The sequence below is a fragment of the Phyllobates terribilis genome, unplaced genomic scaffold, assembly GCF_046119375.1.
Source record: "Phyllobates terribilis strain yellow unplaced genomic scaffold, ASM4611937v1 Scaffold_4__5_contigs__length_816908805, whole genome shotgun sequence".
In the NCBI taxonomy this organism is placed as follows: Eukaryota; Metazoa; Chordata; class Amphibia; order Anura; family Dendrobatidae; genus Phyllobates; species Phyllobates terribilis.
The window spans coordinates 548,669,348-548,690,843 of NW_027362764.1; the positions used below are offsets into that span (position 1 = coordinate 548,669,348).

The window sequence follows — 21,496 nt, forward strand, 5'->3', positions numbered from 1 at the left end:
TTAGTTCTTTATTTTTCTGCCTAAAAAGATTAGTTTTCAATTGAATTGTACCAATTATGAGTACCTTTAAAGCTGGAACCAGTTGTAAAATAAGTCTTTTTTGCCTTGATTATTTAACATTATAAACTTTGCTTTTTAATAAGTTTTACTTTTGAATGACGCCGTGAATTTTATTATTTGTGGTACTGTAAATGGGAAAAACATTTCAATTGATGCAGAATTTTGAATAAAAAAACTTTTTAGATTTTAGAGTCCTCAGTGGTTGATATCTTTTAAAGACTAACTGAAATGATGGTAACAAGTTGCAAGAAGGCTCGAAAGTTTGCAACTTGTTACAATCATTTCAGTTAGCCATTAAAAGGTATCAACCACTGAGGACTCTAATCTAAATATTTTTCTATCTATTGGCTAACATGGTAAAAATATATATATTTTCCCTGAATGAAAAAATGAAATTTCATGACTATTTGGGGTTTTGTTTTTTCTACAGTAAAAATGTCCTGGAAATATGATTCTCCATATCAGTATGATTGTGACAATACCAAACTTGCATTTTTCTCTTTTTTTGTGGTGACGTAAGGTTTTTATTGATACTATTTTGGAGTAAATATTTTGATCACATCTCATTACAATTCTAGCATTTTTATATATTTTCTCCTTTCTCTCTACAGTTTTTACGGATGGGGTGAATTAATTATACATTTAAATAGATCAGACTTTTCTGGGCTTGACAATACCAAATATGTGCATTTTTTTACATTTCTTTATTGTAGATTGGAAATGGAGAGGTGATTCAAATTTTTATATATTTTGTATTTTTTTTTTACATTTTTTAAAAACTTTCTTTTTTACTCTTTACCTTACTTGGAAGTCCCTTTAGAGTACTTGAACATGTGATTGTCTGATCATTTCTACTATAGGAAGAACAATTGCAGTATTATTGTGTTTAGTAAAAATCAGTGTATTCTATGATGCTCAGCCTCAGACTGAACATCACAAGAAAGATCACATAACAAGCATGGAGAATTCAGCTGCCATAGTAACCCATCGGCTCCCTGCAATCACATCGCAGTGAAAACGATGGATGCGTGAACTAACATCCAGTCTGGATTGTGCACTTAAATGCCAGAAGTTGACAGGGAGAAAAAAAACTGGCTATTTTATTTATGGTTTATCCAAATAAAATATCCAGTTATAAACACTCCACGATCTGGATCTTCATTCCTTTTGAGCTACGTGGATAAACCACATTTAGCTCCTTTTTTTTCCTCTCTTTTCTTGGTCAGAAGACCCATAGATCTGCAGCAGCTGTTTATGCCAATACATGGTTATGTGGTACACAACCTTCTCAGGTTAGCATATCCTTTAATACATTAATTTATTTATATTTGGAAATATTTGCGCTTTTTATTTGCTCTGTTTCCACTCTAGCAATTGACAGTGGCATTTCATAGTTTAATAGTAGCGATCAGCGAGAGTACCATTCGCTACTTTTTGAGGCAAATGTTAGCCATATATTATAGCCACATCTTCCCTCTGTGGAGTGGGTTCTGCTTCTGAACCAGCTCCAAATTCCCTGATACCCTCGACGACTAGGGATGAGCGAACCCGAACTTGAAAGTTCGGGGTTAGTACCGGACACCTAGAGTCCAGTATCTAACCCTGAACACTGACTTCTTACTGTACGTCCATGCCACTGTCTGGGATTTGACAGCCAAATAAAGCTTGTTGAAAGGCTGCAGTGAAGAAAATCAACAAATGTCAAGGCTGTGGGCACTTCCAGTCCCATCACAGCCATGCTTACTTGGCATGGCTGTGATTGTCTGGAGCACCATGTGACCTGGCCTGACAGTGTAAAATAATTAAAAACAATGACGTGCGCTTCCCCTCTATTTTTATAACCAGCCAAGGGAAAGCATACAGTTATGAGCTGGTCTTATTATGCTAGGAAGGGGACAGTATCTATCATCCTTCCCAGCCTATTAATATCAGCCCCCAGCTGTCTGTTTTGTCTTTGCTGGTTATTAAAAATGGGGGGACCCTAAAAAAATGACCCCTATTTTTAATAACCAGGTAAAGGTGGTCACCGATCATCACTTTGGCTCTTGCGCTGCCCTCGTGAGAGCCGGCCACTGTGAAATGAGTTGACCTTACTGACGTCACCTCAGTTCACAGCAGCCGGGTCTCATGGAGTAAAGCATGAGACCTGGCAGTGACTGCTTCTCCAGTGTATGGAGCTTCTTTCTCTGAACGGAGCTCAATACACAGCATGAAGAAGATGAAATTTGTCGTGGAACCTCCATTTGGATTACGCTGGACCCTGTGGATTATTTTTTTTAAAAGGGGAAAAGAGGGAAATTGTTGGGAAATGCTTTTCACACTTTTTTCAAATAAAATACTTTTCTTTGTGTGTGTTCCTTTTTTTGACAATGGGGTTAGTAATGGAAATGTCTGATAGATGCTTCTCCATTACTAAGCCTTGGGCTTGATGTCAGCGTACATTACACAGCTGACATCAACCCCAAAACCATTACCCAGATTGCCACCACACCAGGGCAATTGGAAAATGCTGAAGCTAAGCACCAGGCCATCAAATGGATGCTCTCTTTGTGGGGTGGCTGAGGACTGGTATTAGCTGGTTGCTGAAAATACAGGGGACCCCACGTCATCTTTTTTTAGGATCTCCCCATTTTTAATAACCAGCAAGGGCAAATCAGACAGCTGGTAGCCGATATTAATAGGCTGGGAAGGGATATTGGCTTCTTCCCAGCTTAATAAGACCAGCCCTTAGCTTCCCCAAAAATGGCTCATCCATTAAATTCACCAATTCTGGCACTTAGCCTCAGCTCTTTCTGATTGCCCTGGTGTGGTGCTAACAGCTGTCTGCTTTACTTTGGCAGGTTATTAAAAATAGGCGGACCTCAAGTTTTTTTTAAAATGTATTTGCTTATTAACAAGTATTATTATTTAATTATTAACAAGTACTGCAAAATACACACATAAGGCACTGCTCCGCCTCCTGGTTTAAGTTTTTTTTAATTTTATTTAGTTATTTTAAGTCATTTTCATATCCATATTTGTTTGGAGGGAAATTGTTCTGCTCTTACCCCCATTTTGCTTCCTTTTGCAGCCCCCTAGCCCTTACTATGACAATTTTACAGCTATTTTAGAGCACTGAAGTTCGAGTCCCATTTGACTTATATGGGGTTCGGGTCAAGTTCAAGGTACCTGAACAGAACTTTGGACTCCAGGCCAAACCCGTTTGCTCCTCCTTATTCACGATGGATCTATCTGTCATGGGTTGCTAAGGGGTTAATTTATTTCTTTTTGAGGCATTTCTTTCACACAAAAGAATTAAATTTATTGACATACAGTACAGACCAAAAGTTTGGACACACCTTCTCATTTAAAGATTTTTCTGTATTTTAATGACTATGAAAATTGTGCATTCACACTGAAGACATCAAAACTATGAATTAACACATGTGGAATTATATACTTAACAAAAAAGTGTGAAACAACTGAAAATATGTCTTATATTCTAGGTTCTTCAAAGTAGCCACCTTTTGCTTTGATGACTGCTTTGCACACTCTTGGCATTCTCTTGTTGAGCTTCAAGAGGTAGTCACCGGAAATGGTCTTCCAACAATCTTGAAGGAGTTCCAAGAGATGCTTAGCACTTGTTGGCCATTTTGCATTCACTCTGCGGTCCAGCTCACCCCAAACCATCTCGATTGGGTTCAGGTCTGGTGACTGTGGAGGCCAGGTCATCTGGCGTAGCACCCCATCACTCTCCTTCTTGGTCAAATAGCCCTTACACAGCCTGAAGGTGTGTTTGGGGTCATTGTCCTGTTGAAAAATAAAGGATGGTCCAACTAAACGCAAACCGGATGGAATAGCATGCTGCTGCAAGACGCTGTGGTAGCCATGCTGGTTCAGTATGCCTTCAATTTTGAATAAATCCCCAACAGTGTCACCAGCAAAGCACCCCCATACCATCACACCTCCTCCTCCATGCTTCACGGTGGGAACCAGGCATGTAGAGTCCATCCGTTCACCTTTTCTGCGTCGCACAAAGACACGGTGGTTGGAACCAAAGATCTCAAATTTGGACTCATCAGACCAAAGCACAGATTTCCAGTGGTCTAATGTCCATTCCTTGTGTTCTTTAGCCCAAACAAGTCTCTTCTGCTAGTTGCCTGTCCTTAGCAGTGGTTTCCTAGCAGCTATTTTACCATGAAGGCCTGCTGCACAATGTCTCCTCTTAACAGTTGTTGTAGAGATGTGTCTGCTGCTAGAACTCTGTGTGGCATTGACCTGGTCTCTAATCTGAGCTGCTGTTAACCTGTGATTTCTGAGACTGGTGACTCAGATATACTTATCCTCAGAAGCAGACGTGACTCTTGGTCTTCCTTACCTGGGGCGGTTCTCATGTGAGCCAGTTTCTTTGTACCGCCTGATGGTTTTTGCAACTGCACTTGGGGACACTTTCAAAGTTTGCCCAATTTTTCGAACTGACTGACCTTCATTTCTTAAAGTAATGATGGCCACTCGTTTTTCTTTACTTAGCTGCTTTTTTCTTGCCATAATACAAATTCTAACAGTCTGTTCAGTAGGACTATCAGCTGTGTATACACCAGACTTCTGCACAACACAACTGATGGTTCCAACCCCATTTGTAAGGCACAAAATCCCACTTATTAAACCTGACAGGGCACACCTGTGAAGTGAAGACCATTTCCTGTGACTACCTCTTGAAGCTCATCAAGAGAATGCCATGAGTGTGCAAAGCAGTCATCAAAGCAAAAGGTGGCTACTTTGAAGATCCTAGAATATAAGACATATTTTCAGTTGTTTCAAACTTTTTTGTTAAGTATATTTTTCCACATGTGTTAATTCATAGTTTTGATTCCTTCAGTGTGAATGTACAATCTTCATAGGCATGAAAATACAGAAAAATCTTTAAATGAGAAGGTGTGTCCAAACTTTTGGTCTGTACTGTATGTTATAATATTACAGCTATCTCAGCTATAATGTTGACGTCCAAAGAAAGACCACATCAGTTTAACAGTTTATTAGGATAATTTTGGTATAAGTGCTGTTAAAAAAACAAAACAATTTCAGTAAATCTTAGACTCATTTGGCCACATAGAAGCTAGTTAATGTTCATTTGCTTACAATTGATCTTCTGATGTGCTTCAGCTAGCATAATTATAGTGATTCATGAGACCTATTTAGAGTATTCAAAGTCCAAAGACACTCTCGAAAGAAAATGACTAGTGTTTGATTGTGAAATCAATTAAAGCTGTGCCCTTGCTACATATTAAGGACTTTTTGACAAATTAAGTTAAGACCAGAGGTTAAATATCATAACCCATGTTTAAATAAAAGCAACAAGGACTCAAAAACACACAATTTACCTCCACAGTTTACTACATGGAAAATATATGTTTACATTTTTTTCAAATGTAATATTTGACTCATACTTTCTTTTAAAGGCTAGTCTCAATCCGGCCTTTTCTAAAAGACTGTTAATGGGATACTAAATTTCTTGAAGCCAATCAATTAGTGAAGTAGTTTGCATTCTATTGAGTATTAAGTGTTTTACTTCTAATTATATTAATGGGAGTACTAACATGTCAACCAAAAATGTTAACAGTAGATGTAAATAAAAAGCTTTTATGGTTGTCTCACAGGCATTGTCAACTGTACATATTTCTTAGCCGCTATTTTTAATAAAGCCAATGTGTCGGATGACAGAAAGCAACATCAATAAAGTGGCTGTGGCCATTATTTCTTCTTTTCAACTGCATTTGTCATTCAAGTGACCCCAGCTTTGGATAGGCCAAAACATATTGCATAAGGAAAATGTATAACTTATAATGTCTGATAGACAACAATTGGAACCTTTTTATTTGCATCCATACTTGGATGCCATATATTATTTTTTTATTGATTTGTTCTATGGATTTTAAAGGGGTTTTCCCATGAGCAAAGTTCATTTTAATCAATAGATATAGGAATAATAATAAATTCTACAATTGGATGTGTTTTAAAAAATGTTAAACGTATAAAGGTGCCTCTACTGTGCACTGTGTAATGGTTAATTCTGACCATGCAGGAACATGGTCTGATCAAACCACAGCTCCTGTGCAGAGGAGGAAGGAAAAGAGAGTATACAGACAGGACTGTATGAGATTGAATATACTAAGGCCCTGGCACGGATAAGGTGACAAGGGCAATAGGGGTGACCCTCTATTTAATCACTTAGATGCCATTCTTGCTGTTCACAATGACATCAAAGTAGGTAACTGCCAGCATGAGAGATGTTTCCGATAACAGCAGTTGCAGCTTGGAGTCAGCAGTATAACACAGCCAGCAACTGCTGCATATGGAGTAAGCTGAGCTCCTGATTTCATACTTCTTCTGTACATACACACAAGATTTTGAGAAGAGGATAAACATTATATGATATGTGGAATTATATAATGTCAATGGTCTCCACACTTTATGAACTTAGATATCTCTTTCATTGTGGAAGGGTTCACACTAATTATTCTGCCCTTCATCAAAAACAGCTCAGATCTATCATGTATAAACTTTCCAATAAGAAAAGAAAGCCACAGAAATGTTGCTTCAAAGATGCTAAGTGTGAATCAGACCTAAATTGTACACTGTGCGCAAAAGGCGTGAAATAAATCATTCTTTAAAAAAACGAAAAAACAAACAAAGCTACTTCTATTAGATTATTGTGTTTATCACAGTCCACTCTGATGCCATTTAACCATTTTCTCAAGTGTTTGTGCTTTTATTCCATATGAAATACAATAAGAAAATCAAAGAAGGATTGAGAAAAATAAATCAATTAGCAAACCTCTGGCATTGACCAATTTACTTTCTGTATTGTTCTATTTTGACCATAGAATATCAAAGAAAAACAGCAGAAAATCAATAATAGTATACACTTCCATATTCTAGGCTACAAAAATAGTATAAAATATTATTACCTTGTTTTTTAAATGTATTTATAAAAAAAGAATGAAATCTGTATTTACGGTATTTGTTTAGGTTTTTAACACAGTTTTATTACAACTACTACTACTTCTACTGTGACAATGTGTATAATTTATAATGATTGTACAATGTGGATCATTAATCAAATGTGTTTGTTAAAGGGAACTTGTTATCTGATTCATGCTGCTCAAACTGAGAGCAGAACAAATCAGATCTTGGCTGTGTAAGGGGGAAGACCGGGGTGTAAGTACTTTCAGAGCAAGGGATCCGGAACTGCCGGGGCCGTACCTCTTGTTGGAGGGGGAAGACAGACTTCAAGCTGAGGAGTCATGTGACAGGGAAGCAGGGGGTGTGTCGAGAGAGAGAGCTGGGAGGTCAGGTGACAGAGGGACTCCTGGTGTGACTAGAGGGAGGAGGAAACGAGTACATTTTGCACGGGAAAGGGGAGCAGGATCCAGCTCAGCAGAGAAGCGTGACAGGGTCCAGGCTCCTGGCTCCAGGACTGGGAGCAAGAGCCGAGTGCAGTGGACCGGAGGAGTCAGGCCGACTAGAGAAGAGATGCAGGGTCGGTGGAGCCGGGCATGTGAGGTGCCGTGTTATGGACTAGGGGCTCAGCGGGTAAAACCGGATACCGCCCGCTGCCAACAGAAGACAGAGCATTGTTTGAGGGGGGGACACCTGAAAAATCAACACCAGCATCAGCGTGCATCTGCCTTGTGAGGAGCGAGAGTCAGCTAAGTGAAAAAAAACCTGTTGATTATAACCGGTTTGACTCTGCTACATCCAGTTAAACTGTGAACTGTCAGTGATAGACTCTTACCTGCTTTTCCCTTGTTTTTCCCCTGATACTCCCTGGAGATTTACCCTGTTATTATAAACTTCCCCTGTTTATTAACCCCGTATTGGCTGCTCTGTGTTTCTGTGTCGCTGCATCTAAAGTGCTCGTGTTACAGCTGAAAAGGTATATTTTTCCCCAGCCGGTTCTATCCAGTGCTGCTGCATGTGATTGACAGAGACCTGTGAATCACCTGTAGCCATGTTGGGAAGAGACGGCAATGGTCATCGCCAGACTAGTCAGATCACTGGGTATTATCTTTAAAGTTTATATTTTTTCTGAGAAAAATATACCGGGCTACAATTGTGCAGCCAGGATCTGATTCACGATGCCTGCAGTTGACGTTGGGCAGCATGAATCAGATGACAGGTTTCCTTAAAGGAATCATTCAAAAAGCTCATGGTGCATTTTCTGAGGGCAGGATAAATAGTGATATACACCCTAATTTCAGTGTGTCACTTCTCAACATGATTTCATAAATTATTTGATGCAGAAAAAACCTTGAGTTATGAGGAGTACTTCATATTAACAAGAAGCAGGTTCTTCCCTCCCTTTGCTGATTGGCAGTCTTTTCCTTATTACTGTGCTTACACAAAAAGCTGTCAATCAGCAGTAGGTGGCATGGGGAGCCTGCAGTTTATGAAAACAGAGCACTCTAGAGAACATGCATATCACTAAGGGTATGTTCACAGTAATGTCTTTTTGGTCCATATGTGTCTGTGTGGACAATGGACAACACATGGACCCATTTTTAACCTGTGTGCTTGTTCACATAATCTATTTTTGACAAAGACCTTAAGTTTTGCATGAAAAAATGTCTCTAGTCTGATTACTGACCAGCTTAGAGCATGTAAATAGCAGGTAACTCCTGTATCCATCTAGCATGTGGATTAGCACACCAAGCAGCACTCGGAGTTAGTCATGTCCACTATTGCAGACATGACTGTTTGTCTGTGAATTCAGCAGCCATGTAAACTTACCTTAAAGGGAATACTGAACACTCAGCGCCCGACTTATACTGCGCCTGGTAAACTGTGAATTTTACATAAACTGCAATATTTTAATGAGTAACTTACACACTTAAGAAATAAGTGTTTCTCACTCTGTAGACAGGGTAACAAAAGCCCGGTGACAGGTTCCTTTTATTTGTAAATATTTTGTTTTTATCATTTTTTTTGCAATTAGGAATAATTCGAGTTGCTTCACAAATTGACAGAGAAACTAAAGATCAATATCAAGTTGTAGTGCAAGCTAAAGACATGATTGGTGATGTAGGCGCACTATCAGCTACAACAACTGTAATAATTAAAGTACTGGATGTCAATGACAATGCACCAAAATTTCAACAAAGTAAGCAAAGTTTTTCATTTTATGTTTAATGCTATGGAATTCTGGCAATGCTGTTCCGTATTATCTCCAATAACGTATGCTGAGAGGAATGTACTGGTATTTGCAGCCTTTTTAACATTTTATGCAGTTTTTCTTTTCCTGGGTTTTTTGTACACCAAATCCAACAGATTGAACATACACTCCTTATCATTGAAATTGTAACACCAAGAAGGAAAAGTCATGGATTTTTGGAAATCACACTATTAATAGACATGCAGCTTGTAAAAGTGCAAAATTTGTAATGAAGCCCAATTTTAAAAATGTTTTTTTAGCCACAAATACATGCATTTAAGAAAAAATGATGTCCCCAAAAGGTGGCCAACACCTTTATTGTCTACATTTTACTTTTAAACTGTCCAATCTTTAAGAATGAAAGTGCTTTTAGCTGCTGTCATTACAAAGTAGGCCTATCTGATTGCTTACAGCCACATCAAGGGCTCATCCCAACCGCAGTGAGACTCAAACTTCGAAACAAAGTCTTTGGGCCCAATTCATCATTTGAGATTTTTCAAGTAATTTTTCTTTTTTTTTTGTATTGTTTTATTAGTTAACATTTTTTTACACCAATTTTTTCAAACTGCCGCGAGTTGATCATTAATTTTGTGCAAATCCAAAAATGTTCTTTATTTCACCTATTGCATTTTTTGAGACTTTTGAGCAAAAAAAATTGCATAATACTTTAAAATGTTACATATTAGTTTTTAACTATGCTAAAATAAAATTCTGCCATAAACTTTACTATAGCCATTGACTAGAGTGAGTTTCATTTCATGAATCTGTCTAAAAACATCTTGTAAAGCAAAGATGTGGAGGAAAAATAAAAAAATGACAACAAGGAAAAACTGATGTAAATGCTTGTGTGCCCAAAGAAAACAAAAGTATTCTAGGAGTGATAAATAATTTTTACTTTTGTCTTTTGTGGTCATTCAAGTATTTCAATAATTTTTCTGTCTAACAAGGTACCACAATGTATTTATTTATTATACATCACAGAAAGAAAATACTAAAGCCACTATTAAATAACAATTTCCTCCAGAAAAGTGGAGAAACAATAATGATGAATCGGAGGGAGCATCATTTCTTAGCAAGACTTTTTACAATGGGTCCCTATGGTGGATATATGCATGGGCAACCATCCAGACTATGGCCGTTTTTGTGCCTATACCTCCTGAGCACATACTTTTGACAGTGGCCACCAATGCAGTGTGTACTGAGTCTAACTTAACAATACTGTGAATTGCACTATTTTATCATGTGGAAAAATCTAAAAAACTTGAAATAAGTAAAATGGCCTATGACTTATCTGTAAAATTTTATTTGTGTATTTAAAGAAAAAAAAGAGTATTAGATTAATTTTCAAATGATCTTCAAAATGGCATTTCAATTTATGCCACATTCTCAAATGTTATTATTATTATTTGCACAAGTAAATATTTGATTAATGTCATAAGCTATAGTCTTCTGTTGATAAATGAATTATTATAAAATTAGTTTAATCAAGTATGCAATAAGCCTGAAAGTCTAATAAACTGGTATTTATTTCTGTCATGAAAAATATGTCAAAATTATTTGAAATCAACACCTAATCAACACCTAAAGTACACTTTTTTTTGCCTCTAAAAATGTAAATGCCTTTTTATGATTGATTATCTGTCATTATGTTATTTATCAGATGGTCATGAACAAATCATTGATATATTTGGATTATTATCATGAGTCATCAAGTATTTTCTGAATATTTAGCAATCCAAGATTTGCCAGGTTCTATTAATTCTAGCTGGGTGAAAAGAAATTTCTCTGTACTGTGGTAATACTCAGCATTTGAACATATATATTTAACATATTGAATAGAAATATTAAACATGTTTGATTGACGTGCACTCTATTTTTCAGAGACTTACGAGATGTCAATAATAGAGTCAGCGACTATTGGAGAAATAGTTGGCATAGTTTTGGCCGATGACATTGACATTGGAATAAATGCAGAAATTATTTATTCAATCGAAGAGAGGGGAGATTACAATATGTTTAATATAAATACGGATAGTTTGACACAAGAAGGAGTAATTACTCTAAACAAGGTAAAGAACTTTGTTTTATTGTATATAATGAATAAATCATTTTAAGTGCTTGTCCCATCAGGACAATTGTTATGCTCTTCCACTTATCCTAACTGCTACTGCTTGTCACCCTACTCTTCATGCCAAAGATCTCTAAAGCTTCACTGCATGACATCCTACTCATTGCCACTGTCTTGTACCTGGGACCATTAATAGCTTACAAAAGTCCCACAATGGTATCCCATATGTAAAGTGATATTGATCACAAAAACTCTAACGATATGTAGCAACTACTTGTATATAGGATATTAATCCCAAGAACAAGAAAAATGAGTAAACAGGATCATAAAATTTAACTTTTATTACATAAAGTCACAGCACTAAAAAAATAGTTAAAAAAAACATCAGTAACTTCATAAGGTGGGTATCGTCGTGAAAAGACTTAGAATAATGTATTTCCCATATATATTAATCATAAGGCAATAATGATAACAAGATTAGAAGGTATAGACGTATGCAAGGGTAGACATAAGATTCTAATGGTTATGACATACCAGTACAAGTACCTAGAGCTGCACAACAATCTAAAAAAGTAAAGCTGGTGCTATTAAATCGCACACTGGATCTGATATAAGCCCAATCTGCATATAAACACATGTGTGTACGCCATGGTCTCCGTTACCTGATGAGATGGGGAAATAAACAAAAGGGACGCCCCGCCGCTCCGACGCGCATTTCGTCAACCTTCTTCAGGGAGCGCAGTGTGTAATGTCTCATGTCCATTATATATAGGGGTAATGATCGTTAAAATAACATGCTCAGCTGTTCGATAAGCGGCCGCCGACCGGAAGTCAGATGTTATTCATCGCGCATGTCAGATGACGACTTCATAAAAATTTTTTTGTTTTGTTTTCCTCACCCACACATGTTATTTATTGTAGTTCATTCACTACTGTACCTGTACCGCTGTTGTTTCGTCTGTGTACACTGGGTGTTTTATTCATGTGTTATCTATTTTTGAATATACCTGAATTTCATGTCATACCTTCATTATTATGGATTTTAATGTTTATTACATTATATATTCGGCTACACAGTTAAAGGGCATATAGTGAGTGCAATGCCTACCAAAAATTTTGAGGCACTCCAATGCCCCTTGGAAGTGACATGGAGGTCAGAGGGCCTTAACTAAACCATTTTTTCCAGTTATAGCAACTGAGTCTCCTGTACACTGTTGGCCTAAGCAGTGAATGGAAGGCTTTCCAAAAATTATGAGGAACTGCAATGCCCCTTGAAACAGACATGGATTACAGCGTACTAAAAACCTTCTACCCTTTTTTGGGGAGTGGGTCTCCCTTAGTTTCCGCCTTTTCATTGATATGCAAAAGCTGACTAAAATTAGGAGGAAATGCAATGCCTGTTGGAAGAGTCGTGGACGTAGGAGGTTATTAAAAACAACATTTCAATGCCCATTGGAAGAGCTGTGTAGTTCAGAGTGGCTTAAGAAGACGCTTTTAATGCCCCTTTGAAGAGACGTGGAGGTCACAGTAGCTTAACAAGACGGTTTTAATGCCCCTCGGAAAAGACGTGGAGGTCCCAGAAGCTTAACAAGATGCTTTTAATGCCCCTCTGAAAAGTGGTGGAGGTCCCAGTAGCTTAACAAGATGCTTTTAATGCCCCTCAGAAGAGACGTGGACGTCCCAGTAGCTTAAGAAGACGCTTTTAATGCCCCCCAGAAGAGACATGGAGGTCCCAGTAGCTTAACAAGACGCTTCTAATGCCCCTCAGAAGAGACGAGGAGGTCCCAGTAGCTTAACAAGACGCTTTTAATGCCCCTCGGAAAAGTGGTGGAGGTCAAAGTAGCTTAACAAGATGCTCTAATGCCCCTCAGAAGAGATGTGGAGGTTCCAGTAGCTTAACAAGATGCTTTTAATGCCCCTTGGAAAAGTTTTGGAGGTCGCAGTAAATTAACAAGATTCTTTTACTGCCCTTCAGAAGAGATGTGGAGGTCCCAGTAGCTTAACAAGACGCTTTTAATGCCCCTCAGAAGAGATGTGGAGGTCCCAGTAGCTTAATAATACGCTTTTAATGCCCCTCAGAAGAGACGTGGAGGTCCCAGTAGCTTAACAAGACGCTTTTAATGCCCCTCAGAAGAGATGTGGAGGTCCCAGTAGCTTAATAAGACACTTTTAATGCCCCTCGGAAAAGTGGTGGAGGTCACCGTAGCTTAACAAGACGCTTTTAATGCCCCTCAGTAGAGACGTGGAGGTCCCAATAGCTTAACAAGACGCTTTTAATGCCCCTCGGAAAAGTTTTGGAGGTCGCAGTACCTTAACAAGATGCTTTTAATGCCCCTCAGAAGAGACGTGGAGGTCCCAGTAGCTTAAGAAGACGCTTCTAATGCCCCTCAGAAGAGACGAGGAGGTCCCAGTAGCTTAACAAGACGCTTTTAATGCCCCTCGGAAAAGTGGTGGAGGTCAAAGTAGCTTAACAAGATGCTCTAATGCCCCTCAGAAGAGATGTGGAGGTTCCAGTAGCATAACAAGACGCTTTTAATGCCCCTCAGAAGAGACGTGGAGGTTCCAGTAGCTTAACAAGACGCTTTTGTTTATTTCCCCATCTCATCAGGTAATGGAGACCATGGCGTACACACATGTGTTTTTATGCAGATTGGGCTTATATCAGATCCTGGGTGCGATTTAATAGCACCAGCTTTACTTTTTCAGATTGATGTGCAGCTCTAGGTACTTGTACTGGTATGTCATAACCATTAGGATCTTATGTCTACCGTAGCATACGTCTATATCTTTTAATCTTGTTATCATTATTGCCTTATGATTAATATTAGTGTTGAGCAAGAACTAAAATGCTCGGGTGCTCGAAGCTTGGGCGGAGCTCGCCGTGATACTCGGGTGCTCGACCCGAGCAATGAGCCCAATGTTAGTCTATGGGAGACCCGAGCATTTTTGCGCGGCACCCCCGGCAGTCTTTTAAAATCCTAACAAGTGCCCAAAACGATAGTGACAGTGCTCAAATGACATGGGGACAGCATGGGGATCACCCCAGGAAGCATTTCTGACTCCCAGGTCACTGCTGTCAACAACGTGGTCAGAGGTATTAAGCCACTTTTAAGGGCTCACAATAAAACATTCAAAAACGAAACTGAAACTGCTTTCCTGTGAAATATGTTAAGGAAGTTCCTTTCCAGGGTAAAGACTTGTGTATAAGGTAAAATAAATAATAAAAAAAAAAATGCTCCTCCACACCTTGGGCTATGTTCACAAGTAGCATCTTTTATGCGTTTTTGAACTTTTGTGTTGCTTTCAACCGTGACAAATGCATTCACCGGGAAATGTCATTTTAACATTTTACAACTTTATCTGGCCATGTGCTGTGTGACACATGCATACAGTGCTGAAAAGACATGGAAACAGAATGGGGAAGACCTCTGGAAGCATCTCTGACACCCTGATAATTGCCTAAAAGTGTGCCCTTCAGAAGTCATCCTTGCCGCATCAGATGATGCAGACTTGCAACTATCCCCGTGCAAGTTCTTGTCCCAGGGCACTGTTCAATTGTACCTCCCCCATTCCTTGCAATGCAAGAGCAAATATGCAGCCAACCACCCACCCACCCCCAGGCTGAAATACTATACTGCTTGCTTGCACTTGAAATTGGGCCTTTAAGGCATGTGGAGGCGGAATCTGGCCACCACGTCATGGCTGCGTTGGCGGCCTGGAATCCATACTCGGTCCCCAGCCGCCCGGCGGACGGGTGTGCACACACGGTCCCCAGCCGCCTGGGGCAGCCGGTTGTCCATAAACGGTCCCCAGCCGCCCCTATTTCTCCTTGGAACATCCCCCCACACTTTTCTTAGCCCGGCCTGCTTTAGGGCAGCATTGATTGAGCCCAACAGAGAACCAGACTCCTTCTGTGGGCCCTGGCTTCTCCATCAGGGGAGTTGAGAGTGCCAAGGTGAGGAGCATGATGATGATGATACAAGTTAGCATCTGCTTTGTTTTCTTGGAATGCAAGCGTAAGTGTGCAGCCTGCCACCCACCCACCCCCAGGCTGCAATACGATACTGCTTGCTTGCTTGCACTTGAAATTGGGCCTTTAAGGCATGTAGAGGCGGAATCTGGCCACCACGTCATGGCTGTGTTGGCGGCCTGGAATCCATATTCAGTCCCCAGCTGCCCGGCGGCCGGGTGTCCACACTTGGTCCCCAGCCGCCAGGGGGCGGCCGGGTGTCCACACTCGGTCCCCAGCCGCCCCGCAGCCGGGTGTCCACACACGGTCCCCAGCCGCGTGGGTACAGCCGGGTGTCCATAAACGGTCCCCAGCCACCCCTATTTCTCCTTGGAACATCCCCCCACACACTTCTCTTAGCCCGGCCTGCTTTAGGGCAGCATTGAACGAGCCCACCAGAGAACCAGACTCCTCCGGTGGTCCCTGGCTTCTCCATGAGGGGAGTTGAGAGTGCCAAGGTGAGGAGCATGATGATGATGATACAAGTTAGCATCTGCTTTATTTTCTTGGAATGCAAGCGTAAGTGTGCAGCCTGCCACCCACCCACCCCCAGGCTGCAATACGATACTGCTTGCTTGCTTGCACTTGAAATTGGGCCTTTTAGGCATGTGGAGGCGGAATCTGGCCACCACGTCATGGCTGTGTTGGCGGCCTGGAATCCATACTCAGTCCCCAGCCGCCCGGCGGCCGGGTGTCCATACTCGGTCCCCAGCCGCATGGGGGAAGCTGGGTGTCCATGAACGGTCCCCAGCCACCCCTATTTCTCCTTGGAACTTCACCCCCACACACTTTTCTTAGCCCGGCCTGCTTTAGGGCAGCATTGGACGAGCCCTCCAGAGAACCAGACTCCTCCGGTGGGCCCTGGCTTCTCCATCAGGGGAGTTGAGAGTGCCAAGGTGAGGAGCATGATGATGATGATACAAGTTAGCATCTGCTTTGTTTTCTTGGAATGCAAGCACATGTATGTAGTAGCGGCTAGGCCTGAGGTGGTCAGCGTTTTGGTGCAAATCCTACCTCCTCCGAGGATTGCTGGATGTTTTCCTGCTACTATTCCAGTTCTATGACTCCCGTTAAAACAAAACTTCAGGTGACAAATAATGGATGAGGTAGTGGCAAAGTAGAAAGAGCAGGAGTAACAGGGACCATTCACATCAATATCAGGCCAGTCAACCACATATGTCTTGTAGGATATGTTTCTGCAACAAAATGAGCAGTTCGGCTACACAGTTAAAGGGCATATAGTGAGTGCAATGCCTACCAAAAATTTTGAGGCACTCCAATGCCCCTTGGAAGTGACATGGAGGTCAGAGGGCCTTAACTAAACCATTTTTTCCATTTATAGCAACTGAGTCTCCTGTACACTGTTGGCCTAAGCAGTGAATGGAAGGCTTTCCAAAAATTATGAGGAACTGCAATGCCCCTTGAAACAGACGTGGATTACAGCGTACTAAAAACCTTCTACCCTTTTTTGGGGAGTGGGTCTCCCTTAGTTTCCGCCTTTTCATTGATAAGCAAAAGCTGACTAAAATTAGGAGGAAATGCAATGCCTGTTGGAAGAGTCGTGGACGTAGGAGGTTATTAAAAACAACATTTCAATGCCCCTTGGAAGAGCTGTGTAGTTCAGAGTGGCTTAAGAAGACGCTTTTAATGCCCCTTTGAAGAGACGTGGAGGTCACAGTAGCTTAACAAGACGGTTTTAATGCCCCTCGGAAAAGACGTGGAGGTCCCAGAAGATTAACAAGATGCTTTTAATGCCCCTCTGAAAAGTGGTGGAGGTCCCAGTAGCTTAACAAGATGCTTTTAATGCCCCTCAGAAGAGACGTGGACGTCCCAGTAGCTTAAGAAGACGCTTTTAATGCCCCCCAGAAGAGACATGGAGGTCCCAGTAGCTTAACAAGACGCTTCTAATGCCCCTCAGAAGAGACGAGGAGGTCCCAGTAGCTTAACAAGACGCTTTTAATGCCCCTCGGAAAAGTGGTGGAGGTCAAAGTAGCTTAACAAGATGCTCTAATGCCCCTCAGAAGAGATGTGGAGGTTCCAGTAGCTTAACAAGATGCTTTTAATGCCCCTTGGAAAAGTTTTGGAGGTCGCAGTAAATTAACAAGATTCTTTTACTGCCCTTCAGAAGAGATGTGGAGGTCCCAGTAGCTTAACAAGACGCTTTTAATGCCCCTCAGAAGAGATGTGGAGGTCCCAGTAGCTTAATAATACGCTTTTAATGCCCCTCAGAAGAGACGTGGAGGTCCCAGTAGCTTAACAAGACGCTTTTAATGCCCCTCAGAAGAGATGTGGAGGTCCCAGTAGCTTAACAAGACACTTTTAATGCCCCTCGGAAAAGTGGTGGAGGTCACCGTAGCTTAACAAGACGCTTTTAATGCCCCTCAGTAGAGACGTGGAGGTCCCAATAGCTTAACAAGACGCTTTTAATGCCCCTCGGAAAAGTTTTGGAGGTCGCAGTACCTTAACAAGATGCTTTTAATGCCCCTCAGAAGAGACGTGGAGGTCCCAGTAGCTTAAGAAGACGCTTCTAATGCCCCTCAGAAGAGACGAGGAGGTCCCAGTAGCTTAACAAGACGCTTTTAATGCCCCTCGGAAAAGTGGTGGAGGTCAAAGTAGCTTAACAAGATGCTCTAATGCCCCTCAGAAGAGATGTGGAGGTTCCAGTAGCTTAACAAGACGCTTTTAATGCCCCTCAGAAGAGACGTGGAGGTTCCAGTAGCTTAACAAGACGCTTTTGTTTATTTCCCCATCTCATCAGGTAATGGAGACCATGGCGTACACACATGTGTTTTTATGCAGATTGGGCTTATATCAGATCCTGGGTGCGATTTAATAGCACCAGCTTTACTATTTTAGATTGATGTGCAGCTCTAGGTACTTGTACTGGTATGTCATAACCATTAGGATCTTATGTCTACCGTAGCATACGTCTATATCTTTTAATCTTGTTATCATTATTGCCTTATGATTAATATTAGTGTTGAGCGAGAACTAAAATGCTCGGGTGCTCGAAGCTCGGGCGGAGCTCGCCGTGATACTCGGGTGCTCGACCCGAGCAATGAGCCCAATGTTAGTCTATGGGAGACCCGAGCATTTTTGCGCGGCACCCCCGGCAGTCTTTTAAAATCCTAACAAGTGCCCAAAACGATAGTGACAGTGCTCAAATGACATGGGGACAGCATGGGGATCACCCCAGGAAGCATTTCTGACTCCCAGGTCACTGCTGTCAACAACGTGGTCAGAGGTATTAAGCCACTTTTAAGGGCTCACAATAAAACGTTCAAAAACGAAACTGAAACTGCTTTCCTGTGAAATATGTTAAGGAAGTTCCTTTCCAGGGTAAAGACTTGTGTATAAGGTAAAATAAATAATAAAAAAAAAATGCTCCTCCACACCTTGGGCTATGTTCACAAGTAGCATCTTTTATGCGTTTTTGAACTTTTGTGTTGCTTTCAACCGTGACAAATGCATTCACCGGGAAATGTCATTTTAACATTTTACAACTTTATCTGGCCATGTGCTGTGTGACACATGCATACAGTGCTGAAAAGATATGGAAACAGAATGGGGAAGACCTCTGGAAGCATCTCTGACACCCTGATAATTGCCTAAAAGTGTGCCCTTCAGAAGTCATCCTTGCCGCATCAGATGATGCAGACTTGCAACTATCCCCGTGCAAGTTCTTGTCCCAGGGCACTGTTCAATTGTACCTCCCCCATTCCTTGCAATGCAAGAGCAAATATGCAGCCAACCACCCACCCACCCCCAGGCTGAAATACTATACTGCTTGCTTGCACTTGAAATTGGGCCTTTAAGGCATGTGGAGGCGGAATCTGGCCACCACGTCATGGCTGCGTTGGCGGCCTGGAATCCATACTCGGTCCCCAGCCGCCCGGCGGACGGGTGTGCACACACGGTCCCCAGCCGCCTGGGGCAGCCGGTTGTCCATAAACGGTCCCCAGCCGCCCCTATTTCTCCTTGGAACATCCCCCCACACTTTTCTTAGCCCGGCCTGCTTTAGGGCAGCATTGATTGAGCCCAACAGAGAACCAGACTCCTTCTGTGGGCCCTGGCTTCTCCATCAGGGGAGTTGAGAGTGCCAAGTAGTGTTGAGCCACCCCCGTAGTGTTCGGGTTCGGTTCGGTTCGTCGAACACCGGGATGTTCGAGGAACTGTTCGTCGAACTGTTCGTCGAACACCTTAGAACACCGTCGAACACCGTTAAAACCAATGGCAGGCAAACAAAAACACATAGAAACACATAGAAAACACCTGCAAAGGTGTCCAAAAGCTGACAAACTGCTCAGAAGACACTCTCTTTAAAAAAGCCGGCCGGCAAATTCAGCAGCGGCATACACCGGTACCTGACAATTTAGACAAGAAGGAATAGAGCATCACACATAGATTAGATAGATAGAAACATGTCAGTCACACATATAAGAAGCACAGTGACAGTGATGGTTACTGCACTTGTCATTTAGTGTAAAGGATTTATTAAAAAAAATATTAGTGTTTTCATGCACTGTCTCTTTAAAAAAGCCGGCCGGCAATTCAGCATCTGTACCCGACAATTTAGAACAGAAAGAATAGAGCTTCACACATAGATTAGATAGATAGAAACATGTCAGTCACATATATAATAAGTACAGTGATAGTGTTGCTTACTGTACTTGTCATTTAGTGTAAAGGATTTATTTAAAAAAATAATAGTGTTTTCATGCACTGTCTCTTTAAAAAAGCCGGCCGGCAATTCAGCAGCGGTACCCGACAATTTAGAACAGAAAGATAGAGCATCACACATAGATTAGATAGATAGAAACATGTCAGTCACATATATATGAAGTACAGTGATAGTGTTGGTTACTGTACTTGTCATTTAGTATTAAAATAAAGGATTTATTATTAAAAAAATTGGCGTGGGGTTCCCCTTAATTTTAGGCTCTAGCGGAGGTTAAGCAGACGGCTGGGGCAGATGTTTGAAGCCTGGGAAGGGGGTAATACCCACGGAGCTTCCCAGGCTACTAATATCAGCCCCCAGCTGAATACATAGCCTTTACTAGCTATTAAAATGGGGGACCCCCCAAAAAAAATGACGTGGGGTCCCCCCTAATTTAATAGCTAGCAAAGGCTAGGCAGACAGCTGGGGGCTGATATTAATAGCCCAGGAAGGGAGCCATGAATATTGGCCCCCTCCCAGGCTAGAAACACCAGCCGTCAGCCGCCCCAGAAATGGCGCATTCATAGGATGCGCCAATTCTGGCACTTAGCCTCGCTCTTCCACGCTGCCCTGGTGCGGTGGCAGGGGGTAATAGGGTTGGGGTTGATGTCAGCTTATAATGCCAGCTGACATCAAGCCCAGGTTAGTAATGGAGAGGCGTCTATAAGACACCCCCATTACTAACCCCATAGTCAAAGTTAAAAAAAACACAAACACCCAGAATAAAGTCCTTTAATTGAAATAAAGACACAGTCCTTTATTGTTCTAAATTAAACCATACTTACCGTCACGCCCATTCCAGCTGAAGCCAACGATCTCCTGCAATAAAAGAAAAATAATAAAGCAACCTCATCCTTACCTTTCCATGGTTCCCACGACAGCTTCAGCTCTGCTACATCGAGATGACAGGCTGGACCGCAGCAGAACGCTGCCATCCAGCCTGTCATCCCGCAGACACTGAGAAGCGCAGGCTTGCTTGCGCTGCTCAGCGTCTCTCTGTGACGACATCCAGATGAGCCGAGTTCATGTCCAATGAACTCGGCTCACCTCATTCACGTCACTGACAGCGTGGGAAAATTCTCACGCTGAAGCGCTGATTGCAGGAGAATTTTCCCACGCTGTCAGTGACGTGCAGGAGGTGAGCTGAGTTCATTGGACATGAGCTCACCTCATGCACATCACTGACAGCGTGGGAGAATTCTCCTGCACTCAGCACTTCAGCGTGAGAATTTTCCCACGCTGTCAGTGACGTGCATGAGGTGAGCCGAGTTCATTGGACATGACCTCGGCTCATCTGGATGCCGTCACAGCGAGACAGTGAGGAGCGCAAGCATGCCTGCGCTTCTCAGTGTCTGCGGGATGACAGACTGGATGGCAGCGTTCTGCTGCGGTCCAGCCAGTCATCTCGATGTAGCAGAGCTGAAGCTGTCGTGGGAACCATGGAAAGGTAAG

At 41.8% G+C, this 21,496-nt stretch overlaps 1 protein-coding gene across 2 annotated transcripts in view; it reads left to right on the forward strand.

Annotated features, from left to right (window-relative positions):
• The window catches only part of LOC141265646 (cadherin-19-like), a 348,511-nt gene that overhangs the window by 157,983 nt on the left and 169,032 nt on the right, over window positions 1-21,496 (forward strand). For both annotated transcript variants that reach the window (XM_073678970.1, XM_073678969.1), the window contains exons 5-6: window positions 9,035-9,199; window positions 11,132-11,319. In XM_073678970.1, the coding sequence (XP_073535071.1) occupies window positions 9,035-9,199; window positions 11,132-11,319 (353 nt within the window). The remainder of the gene's footprint in view (window positions 1-9,034; window positions 9,200-11,131; window positions 11,320-21,496) is intronic.